The sequence below is a fragment of the Musca domestica genome, unplaced genomic scaffold (genome assembly GCF_030504385.1).
Source record: "Musca domestica strain aabys unplaced genomic scaffold, Musca_domestica.polishedcontigs.V.1.1 24, whole genome shotgun sequence".
NCBI lineage: Eukaryota > Metazoa > Arthropoda > Insecta > Diptera > Muscidae > Musca > Musca domestica.
Genome location: NW_026712272.1, coordinates 7,005,902 through 7,017,386, shown reverse-complemented (window position 1 = coordinate 7,017,386; position 11,485 = coordinate 7,005,902). Strand labels below are relative to the sequence as shown.

The window sequence follows — 11,485 nt, the reverse complement described above, 5'->3', positions numbered from 1 at the left end:
TAGACAAAAGTCGACTTACATATCCCTAAAAAGTGTGTTGCCATATTGAGAAGAGTTGATTTTTTTGACGTTTCAACAGCAACATAACCTCTATCAAATTGTAAACATTGATCTTGGTAGGAAATTGTATGGCGGAACTTTTTGGCCAAGTGGACAAAATAATTTATAAAATAAATATATCATAATGCCTCCAAAGAAAGACGGCAAAGGTGGCAGTAAAGGAAAGGATGCTGGCGGCAAGAAAGGTGGCGCTGGAGCAGCTGAAGAAAAAGGTGATTACATTGATTTGAAATATGGGAAACATACGGTCGTCAATTATTGCATTTACATATAGTCGGAATATCGGATAAGAAGTTAGGTGCACCATTTAACATCCCTAAGAATTTTAGAGGATAATAATGTAGCCCAGGTGGCTTAACATTGCTATTAAATTAACTGTGGAGTTAACTCAGAAGGGAAAAATGAATGATTTCGAAAGGCATGTCAGTGGGAAGTCTGCTAAAGTTGGATAAGAATATCCTTAAGACGTTCAGATCGTCTATTGTCTATAGAAGACTTTGAAACTTTTTGAACTCAGGTTGTCTAGGAATTTTTACAGAATAATCAATTCAACTGTTCTCTCTCTCTTTTGCAGGCAAAGAAAAGAAGGGCGGTAATGCTGTAAAGGTGCGACACATTCTGTGCGAAAAACAAGGAAAGATTCTCGAGGCCATGGAAAAACTGAAGGCTGGTCAAAAATTCCCCGAAGTAGCGGCAGCATACAGTGAAGATAAGGCACGTCAAGGCGGTGATTTGGGTTGGCAAATACGTGGTGCTATGGTGGGACCCTTCCAAGATGCTGCATTCGCTCTGCCAGTTTCCACCGTTAATAATCCAATTTATACCGATCCACCAGTTAAGACGAAATTTGGTTACCACATTATTATGGTAGAAGGAAAGAAATAAACGAATTTTGTTATTATGTTTTTATACTGAAATGAATTTCCAAGACTTTGATAATCCCAAAAAATAGGATCATAAAATTACCCTAACGGCCAACTAACGAAAATTAAATCCATCAATAGTTTTTAACTTTACACTGAAAAGTGATTCTCAGGGAAAAAGAAGTAAATAAATGGGATTCAATAACTCAAACATAGAAAGGTACATGGAGGTAGAAGTTTTTATGAAGATGAAGTAATTTTGACACGCTCATAATTCGTCTTTTGTATCATAAATGAAAAACAGAAAAAGACTCTAAATAGTTTTTATGTTTTTAGCAAAACTACAGATTAATATTTTTGGAAAAAATGTTTTTTTTTTATTTTTGAAAAATATGTTTAAAGTTTATAAAACTTTTCACGCCAATTTTAGATTTAAATTTACAATTCTCTTTCGCTATTCTTGTTTTTTTTTTTTACAAAATCAAAGATTTTTGAAACCATTGAATTCTTTTACTTTTTGCCAGCATCTTCTTTAAGGCCGACAGTACGATTGAACACAATTTTGTCTTTACTGGTGTCAGGATCAACGGAGAAGAAACCAATGCGTTCAAATTGGAACTTATCGTAGACCTTACAATTGGCTAGTGAACGATCGGCATAGGATTGCATAACGGCCATAGAATTGGGGTTGATGTCCGACAAGAAACCACCAGGCACTTCATTGGGATCTTCAGGATTTTTGTGTTTGAACAGCAGCTCATAAAGGCGTACCTCGATTTCAATGGGCTGGGATACCCATTGAATAAATGCTTTAGGTTTCTCGGCACTTTCCGTGGGCTGGCACTCACACACAAGTTCGGTTATGTGACCGGCTGCATCTTTTTTAACCTCCTTCAAGGATATCACCAAATTGGCATGGCGCAGACCCACACTTTGGCCAGGAGCCAAACGTCTGTAGCCTTTTTCTGGTTCCGATTTGAAATCACTTTGTTCAATGTAAATAACACGATCCAGTGTCATTTTATGTGAGCCCTTCTCGGGATTTTGCGGGAAATCGGGAACATCAATTTCAATTGGTTTTGCATGGGGGAAGTTCTCCAGTGTAACTTTGAGAGGTTCAATTACCACCAATCTTCGGGGAGCTGTTACATTCAGGACATCACGTACCGATGCCTCCAACATGGAGGGATCAACGGAAATTTGAGCCCCTGTCACACCCATTTGGGCACAGAAATTATTGATTGCCTCTGCGGGGAAGCCTCTTCTACGCAATGCTGTCAAGGTGAATAGACGTGGATCATCCCAATCGTTGACAATCTTTTCCGTTATCAATTTGCCAATTTTACGTTTCGATACCAAAGCATAGTTCATATTCAAACGACCATATTCCCATTGTACGGGACAGTATATATCCAAGGCATTGCACAGCCAGTAATAGGAGGATCTTCTCGATTGGAATTCCTTGGTACACAGCGAATGGGTAATGTTTTCCAAGGAATCACAAAGGCAGTGAGTGTAGTCATATGTGGGATAAATACACCATTTGTTGCCGGTACGATGATGGGCAATGAATTTAATACGATATGCCACGGGATCAACCTTGCCCTCTTCCAGAGTCACCTTGAGACGCAATGTGGCAGCTCCCTCATCAATTTTACCGTTTTTCATGTCTTCAAAAAGCTGCAGTGACTCTTCTATGGGACGATCTCTCCACTGACTTGGTTTGGGATTGAAACCCTTCATTTCATCGGCCGTCTGGTGGCAAACATAGGCCAAACCTTTACGTATCAACACCACAGCCCATTCATATAACTGCTGGAAATTGTCCGAGGAATGGGTAATTTTATATGGTTTGTAGCCCAACCATTCCACCATATCCTTAATGCCAACAAAGAATTTCTCTTCCTCCTTTTCGGGATTGGTGTCATCATAACGTAAATAGCAAACGCCGTTATGGGCAGCAGCATAGCCGAAATTAATATTAATTGCCTTGGCATGGCCAATGTGTAGAATACCATTGGGCTCAGGTGGGAAACGGGTCTGGACCCTACCACCAGTGGCCTTGAGATGTTCTTTCAACAGCCTTTCTGTATTGTCTGTCACCACATAACCATCGGTTTTGTAATTCTCACCAGGTGCATGGAAATGTACCTTGTTTTTCATCAACTCGGCAATGGTGTTGGCTCCATCTGACGATGTTTCCACTTCCTTACTAGCTGCCGTTGCTGAGGTTTTGTTCTGTGCCGCTTTGTTATCTGCTGCCTTGGGCTTTTCTTTTTTCTTGTCACCCTTGGCCAAAGGTTTCATATCCTCCTCTGTTTTGGGTCCCAACAAATCGAAGATTTCCACATCAATGGCTGCCTTTACACTCTTGGCATCAGCCCATTTAAGCTGCTCTCTTACCTCCTGCATAATTTTAAAACTATTGAAATGATAACGCTGTTCCAACAAAGCTTCCTTGTGCTTGGCCACTTGCTTTTGGACCACACTTTCAATTTCTTCAGGTGTCACCACCACTCCCACACCACATTCTTTATTCAATTCGGCGCAATCAATACTCTGGCCCTTTTTCTGGACGGCACATTTAAGCAGATATTCCAAGGCGGCATCCACTCTCATTGTGGAGTCCAGTTTCTTCTCCACAATATAAAGAACGAGTAGTGGCAAATTTTCCGCACACTGTGGTTTAATTTTTGTGGCCATGTGATACAGCAACATACCCACACCATCGGCCAAGGATGCACCATTGCATTGTTCCAGTACCAGCTGTAAATTTTTGCTCACGTTTGCATTTTTTGCCGTCTCTTTGGCCTTCTGTTCACTCATTCCAAGTGATTGGAATTTCGCAATCAGGTCATCAGCCATTTTCTGTGAAAATACTGTAAAAACGATGTTATCTATGGAATCTATTCTAAGGGAGTGATGCTATCAGTTGAAGTATTACCTTATAAGTCAACAAAAAGATTTAAATAAACAATAAATAACAATTATTATCTCCAGCCGGAAGATATGACGAAATGAAGGCAACAAATGAAATGTGGCTGGGGGCAGACAACGAAGTGGGATGATTTTTTCAGCGGCGGTATATCATATGATAGGTCAACAAAGGCGACGACGTTAAATTGTGGGCTATCAGTTTCCGGTGACTAGTTGCAAATGCCCCAGTGTTGCTGGTTAAAGCCGTCATATGATTTGTTGGAGACCAATCATAATAAAAAACGTTCCATGAACATAGGAATATTCGGAGAACAGGAATAATAAAATTAATAATTAACAATGAAAATAAAACATATATCCGCCGAAATATCCCCCCATAAATAAATAATAATAAACTCATCTATCCAACAAGGAAATGAGTGATAGAGCACCTACCAAATTTAAAAACGAACCTTATCAGCAAGACTGAATTGGGGACTTTCTACATAAAACTTAATTCCTCTATAAATTGGCCATTCCTTTAAACTCGTTAGTCAAAATTTGACCACAATTTGTACACTCAACCGATAATTTTAATAAATGAATTAAATGGCAATGAAATATCCATAAATGTGGTTTTAAAATTTTGTTTCACTGATCTTTTCAAAAACTTGCATATTGCCTTGGCGGCATGATAGAAGAATACAGTTAGTCGCATCTCTTTTGGAATTTTCCATGGTAGAAGAATATAGGTAGATGCATCAACGCTTGCGAACATTGATATGTCAAAATTTTAAAATTGTTTTGTCAAAAATAAGTAGATTTTTATATATTTTCTTATACGAAGCAAATCGGAGGTTGTTACATATGCATTTCTCAACAATTTTTACAAAATTTAATAATTTTTCACTCAACATTTTCAATTCCAGAATCGGTTTGACAGTTCATTGTCCCAGCAGCTGTGTCGAAGCGACTACCTGTATTCTTCTACCATGGAATTATCTATTCAGTCAGGTGGGAATACATTTTATTGCAAAATTATTTGATATTTCATATATTTCATAAACATTTTATTTATATGTATCTAAACACTTTTATGTAGCTATGTATATATTGTGGTCACTTATAAAAGTGTGTCGGTGTTTGTATTTGGTCATTGTCATAAATCAACATAGAAATTAAAAAACAAAATTATAAATATTTTATATTTTTTTGTTTCACAGAATTACAAAATAATGACGTAAACACACCACAGTCACATGCACACCCATGTTCTGTTACATACACATAAACATAAGTGTTTTTTTATAAATATCTTGAAATTCCTAATATAGTGTAATCAAATTAAAATACTTTGTAGTGTTGTTGTTGCTAGACAGTTGTTGTTTATCAAGATATTTTTCGGAACTTTTATTTGATAATTCTTAACCACTTGCCTTTTGCCTTTTTTTGGCACGAAAACTTGTTTTCTTGGCGACGACTGGGGGAGGCTGTGTTGGATGGTGTGTGTGTGTAGGCCCATTTGACAGATGTAGAATTATAGAAAGTGGCAAGGTCATTATTAGATAAACAAAGGAAAGAATCTAAACAGATATTTTTCTGGCATTTTGGGTAGTTTTAATTTTCGAAAGTTAGTTTTCGTAGTTTTTGTTTTCCCAATTAAAATTGGGAATGGGGATTTCTGTGGAAAATATTAAATAAAGTTTCTTATAAGAAATCTTCAATCCAGCCAGCTGAATTAAGGTAAGGGTACATAGCAGATTTTGATAGTGGCTAGGCATACATGGTAGAAGAATATAGGTAGACGCATCGTTACAGCTGCTGGGACAATGAACTGTCAAACCAATTTTGGAATTGAAAATGTTGAATGACAAATTTTTCAAATTTGTAAAAATTTTTCAAAAAAGCGTATTATAATAACCTTCGAACGACGTCGTATAAGAAACCATATAAAAATCTACTTATATTTGAAATGACATCTAAAATTTTTTGACATATCAATGTTCCCAAGCTTTGAGGCATCTACCTGTATTCTTCTACCATGCTAGGCATATAAATGTCAAATTATAATTGGAAACAATGGCAGGATTCGAGTGCACCTCTGGCATTCCTTTAAGATACAGGGTGAGATAAAAAACTGCAACAAAGTCAAACGCCATAATTTTTACATTTTTTTTTAATTTTATTGAATAAAAGCAAAAAATTTCGGAAATAACATCAAATTTTAGAATAAGTTTAGATTTGTTCGAATTGGTCACCTTTGGCACGAATTATGGCCTTCAAACGGCCAATGAAACCGTCACACGCTGCCCGAATGTTGCTCTGCAGTATTTTGACCCATTCCCGGCGAAGCGCTTGCTTGAGGACACTTTCGTATTTTTTAGTGACAACCTTGCTTTCCAAAATACTCCAGACACAATAGTCCAACGGATTGGTATCCGGAGATTTTGGTAGCCGTTGTGCGCTGGAAATGATGCGAGGAACCTCAATTTGTAACCATTCTTGGGTGGCGCGTGCTGAGTCCTGTTGGAATGTCCAAGGCCTGTGGTCAAAATGTTTGCATACCCCAGGCTTTATACACCCTCCAGAATATTTTCGCGATAATATTCGGCATTTATTCTGATGATCGATTAATACGAGCGGAGAGCGACCATCGGCTGTAAAGGTGGGAATACATAAAGCGCTTATCTGTCTGTCTTAAGTCATCGGCTGGCTTCTTCGAAATGAACAAAGAAGCCTAGAGCCAAAATCGAACTAAGTCAACCTAAAACTCCTTTGTTCATCTACAAAGAAGCCAGCCGATCACTTAAGCCAGCCAAATATCCGCTTTATGCATTTCCACCCTTATGGCGGCCCACACCATTACCGTGACCGGCGCTTAAGTTCTGGTGACCAACCGAAGGTGCACATTTTCAGCTGACCTCTTTGGCAAGTAAACACGATAATTTTATTTGTTTACAAACTGCTGGACAACTGTGGCGAATGTTCTCTCATCGGAGAAAATCAAATTCGGCAATCCATCACTTTCGGCCAAGCGAAGCAACTTTTTAGCCCTTTTGAGTCTATTTTATTTCCGTTGCGGTGTAAGTTCTTGCACTTTTTGGAATTTCAATGACTTGACCCCGACCTCATTTTTTAAATTTTTGCCGAATGGATTATTACGATAGGTTCAGCTCACGAGCCATTTTTTGGCCACTGCGACGCGACGCGAATTTCGATCAAGTCGCTTCTTTACTTTCCAAACCATTGCTGCTGATGTTGCTGTTTTCTTCCGTCCACTTCCTTGACGTCGGGCTACGCTACGAGCCAGTATCACGGTAACGAGCGATGGTACGAGACACAAAAGATTTATTCACATTTAAATGCAGGAGTGCTCTAAGGCTGGAAATACATAAAGCGCATATTTGGCTGGCTCAAGTCATCGGCTGGCTTCTTCGTAGATGAACAAAGGAGTTTTAGGTTGACCTAGTTCGATTTTGGCCCTAGCCTCCTTTGTTCATTTCCGAAGAAGCCAGCCGATGACTTAAGCCAGCCAAATAAGCGCTTTATATATTCCCAGCTTAACATAAGCCACTTGTGGTTTTCCAGCCAAATATCACAGAAATCACACTATCACGCTTAAATTCCATCACGAATTTTTTTTTTTCTAGAAAATTCTCACCAAAATGCTTTCGTACGCTTGTAAACAATATAATGAGCTGTCACTGGAATAATTTTAAGAACTGTCGGACGAGTGGCATAAAAATGACAGCGGTCTGAAGTTGGTTGCAGTTTTTTCATCTTACCCTCTATATATCACAAAATATACCATGCGAAGACTTCAGGCTTCTTATGTACTTACACCCTTAAGGTGGAAGTATATAAAGAGATTTTCTGACTGGCATAAGTCATCGGCTGGCTGAATAAAGGAACCTAGGGCCAAAATCGAACTAAGTCAACCTAAAACTCATTTGTTCCTCTACGATAAGCGCTTTATGTATTCCCACCTTTAGAATTCCAATATGAAAATATGCTCTCCCGCCCAGCTAAACTAGATGCTATGTAGGATATCTTTATTTCCCATGTGAAATCTTCAATTCCCCCGCCAGCTGAATTGGATTTCAATGACCAAGTGTGATCTCTATTTTTTCAAATGTGTATCAATTACGGGTGATCAATACCAAGTGTTCACACATAAAATTAACCTCATAGCGCTGCCCTTCTCTTCTCCCCACAGCTTTCAAACAGCTGTCGAGTTTGGGCAATTCTTCAATTGGACGAATCTCCACAATTAAAAATGATGTGTGCCTTAGACAATTTCACGCTGGCATCCCATCCCATGAAGAGTGAAAGATCACTCAAGTGCTGCTCCACTTCACTTTGTTTAAATTGAAATGAATGCATGCCCGTTGAGTATATATTGCTAAATGGTATTTATTTTATAAATATATTAATGTACAAATAACAATAACAACAATAACAAGCAGCCGTAACAATAATAAATTTGAGAAGAAAACAGCTACGACGTAATTTGGCGTTTATTTGGAGAATGTTTTGTCTTTTATTATCTCGACACATTTCTTCTTCGTTTTTGGTTTCTGGAAATGAAAATGTTCTGGACATTTGTCTTTTTAGGTGACATGAAATTTTTATTGTTGGAACCTTGTTTACACAATACATTTTTTTCAGCTAAGGTGCAATGTAATTTTCAATGACTAAATGTAATTTACTTTGCAAAAATGGAAATCTTAATCATCCGGATTAAAATTTAAGATTTCCAATTACAAAGGTAATTCCATGGTAGAGGAATACAAGAACAGGAACGCTTGGGAACAATGTCAGAAATGTTTAAATGTATTTTCTTTTCAAAAATAAGTAGATTTGTATATGTTTTCCTATACGACGCCAGTCAGAGGTTGTTTTGATATGCCTTTTTATTTTTAACAATTTTCGAAAATTGGTTTGACAGTTCATTGTCCCAGCAGCTGTGTTGGTGCGAGTAGCTGTATTCTTCAATCCCAAACAATCATAGGATTACAAATCTTTATTTAATATCCCTTCATTGATAAAGGTATACTTTGTAGTTCTTCCTTAGATATGGGCGTACAACTGGCAAGAAATTTACATTTATTTTTAACCACATATTTTGTGATTTTCACGACTTTTACACCCTCTATCATGGTAGAAGAATACAGGTAGATGCATCAACGCTTGGGAACATTGATGAGTCAAAATTTTTAAAATGTTTTTTTCTTTTTTTTTAAATAAGTAGATTTGTAAATGTTTTTTTCTATACGACGTCAATTGAAGCTTGTTATGACATGCACTTTTCAAAAATTTTTTTTTAAAAAATGTTGATATTTTTTCATTCAAAAAATTCAATACCAAAATTGCTTTGACAGTTCATTGTCCCATCAGCTGTGTCGATGGGACTTTTTCTACCATGGGTAATCCCAAGCAATCATAGGATTAAAATTTTTTTATTTGATATCCCTTCACTGTCAAATGTCAAAGACATAGAAGTATTAAGATAGGACAAGTCAGAGTCAAAATTTGGCAACCCTGTGACAATACCACTGTTGTTACGATATATAACAAGATAGTTACCAATATTAACTGATTTAAACCGCTAAGGCAAAACTTTTTGGACAGGTTTATGGAATAGAATCTTGAAACCACATTTTTGGACTTTTAACACTTTTATTTGTCATTCGTTTCGGTAATTGTGTTTTTTATATTAACATGCCTCTGTCAATGGCTGTTACTCCACAAATGTATGTATACCATGTAGGTCTTCCTTATATGTGGGCGTACAACTGGCAAGAAATTTATTTTTGTTTTTAACCACATATTTTGTCGGTTTCAAAATTTTTACACCCTTTATCATGGTAGAAGAATACAGATATGTCAATATATGCATTGATATGTCAACATTTTCAAAATGTTTTTTTGAAAAACAAGTAGATTTTTATATGATTTCTTATACGATATTATATGCATATAACATAACCATTTTTCAAAATTTTTTATAAATTTCAATATTTTTTATTCAAAAATTTCAATTCCAAAATTGGTTGACAGTCGAGCTGACCACCTGTATTCTCCTATCATGCACTCTATCAAAAAAAAAAAAAAAATATATAATCTTTAACAGAAAATTAAATTAACAGCTACATAGATAATGTTAGACTTTATTTTGGATAAAAGTCACTACCGGAAATAGTGAAAGGTGAAAGTACATGAAACGCTTTTTTGACTGGCTTAAGTCATAGGCTGGCTTCTTCGTATAGGAACAAAGGAGTTATAGGTTGATTTAGTTCGATTTTGCCCTACGTTTCTTTGATCTTTTCCGATGAGGCCAAATGTTGACTTAAGCCATTCAAAAAAGTTTTTTTTATGTATTCTCACCTTTTTTCGTTTTACTACAGAATCCATTCAGCAGGTATTGTGAAGATTTTTGCTTAATTTTTTAACTGATAATTCTAAGGGATTGATCCTTAAAGACTTACTTTGTCCAAGAAAGTTTCCTTAGGATGAGGGGCTTAAAATCTCTAAATTTTTATTTTTAAGGACATGAAAAGAAATATAAAATTCATCTTCCAAAGATATTTTCAAGTAGGATTTGATATGACAAAATTTTTAAATTTTGGTAAAATATGCCACCTGCCATACGTAATTATTTTAGGTATTAAAAATGCATTTGAAAAATTACAAGATCAAAATGGTCGGAAAAGGGTTGCCATAGTCGATTTAGCAGACAATAAGTGTTTTACATATGTGTTATCCTTTTTTTATCCATGTGTATGCCAAAATGGCTATTTTACATCCGACTCATAATTCTTGCTATCATACAGTTGCATGTGTTTTTTTTTTATTTTCTTTCGATGATATTTTACCGCAAATTCAATTTTATATATTACTCTTTTGATTAAATTATTTTTTCCGATGAAAATAGGGCTCGCTCTGATCCTAAAAGTACATATGTACCATGGTAGAATTAAGAAGGTATGGCCATGCAATCATATATTTACAATTATTTCAAAATCATTCATTTGACAACATCTCATTGTCAATGTGTTTTTTATTAATCCTTTGTGCATACCATGGTGGAAGAATATAGGTAGATGTATCAACGCTTGGGAACATTGATATGTCAAAATTTTTAAAATGTTTTATGAAAAATAGGTGGATTTTTAAATGTTTTTTATACGACGCAAATCACAGGTTGTTATAATATGAATTTTTCAACAATTTTTACAAATTTTAATAATTTTTCATTCAAACCGTGGTACATACACAAATCAGAGATGGGAACCTGTTTTCTATGCAGTGACATTTGACAAATAATTTACAGAAAATGCAGAGATGGAAATTCCTATTTGAAATGATTTCTTAATATTACCATGATATGTACTGTACTCATGTACATTCACAACTGAAATTTTGTCTATGTATCACACGATGTGTGCAACTTCTAAATACGGATTTGACACTACATATTCATGGTAGAATTAAAAAGGTAAACCAGTGCAATCATATGTTTAAACCAGAGCTCTCATGTATTCATAAATCCATTCTATCTTATCTACATAAATCATAGTATGGAACTAGCTGTCTTTCAGAGCTGGGTATGCTTATTTGAAATGAGACTACCTTTAAATAATCGT

At 36.0% G+C, this 11,485-nt stretch overlaps 2 protein-coding genes across 2 annotated transcripts; one reads left to right on the top strand and one right to left on the bottom strand.

The window, feature by feature from the left end:
* Window positions 1-80: 80 nt before the first annotated feature.
* On the top strand, window positions 81-981 carry LOC101897912 (peptidyl-prolyl cis-trans isomerase NIMA-interacting 4). The gene is made up of 2 exons (XM_005183599.4): window positions 81-272; window positions 635-981. Exons 1-2 carry the CDS (start codon window positions 185-187, stop codon window positions 943-945), a joined length of 399 nt encoding a protein of 132 aa, XP_005183656.1. The 5' UTR covers window positions 81-184; the 3' UTR covers window positions 946-981.
* A 399-nt stretch (window positions 982-1,380) lies between these two features.
* LOC101898082 (probable glutamine--tRNA ligase) lies at window positions 1,381-4,025 on the bottom strand. Its single transcript, XM_005183600.4, has 2 exons — window positions 3,868-4,025; window positions 1,381-3,802 (listed from the first exon to the last, which is right to left on the bottom strand). Exon 2 carries the CDS (start codon window positions 3,786-3,788, stop codon window positions 1,434-1,436), a length of 2,355 nt encoding a protein of 784 aa, XP_005183657.1. The 5' UTR covers window positions 3,789-3,802; window positions 3,868-4,025; the 3' UTR covers window positions 1,381-1,433.
* Between the last annotated feature and the right edge of the window lie 7,460 nt (window positions 4,026-11,485).

Excerpts from the sequence above, each read along its gene's own strand:
- LOC101897912 (XM_005183599.4), top strand. The coding sequence starts at position 185 with ATGCCTCCAAAGAAAGACGGCAAAGGTGGCAGTAAAGGAAAGGATGCT. Across the intron at positions 273-634 it reads TGGAGCAGCTGAAGAAAAAG|GCAAAGAAAAGAAGGGCGGT; the intron begins GTGATTACATTG and ends TCTCTTTTGCAG.
- LOC101898082 (XM_005183600.4), bottom strand. The coding sequence starts at position 3,788 with ATGGCTGATGACCTGATTGCGAAATTCCAATCACTTGGAATGAGTGAA.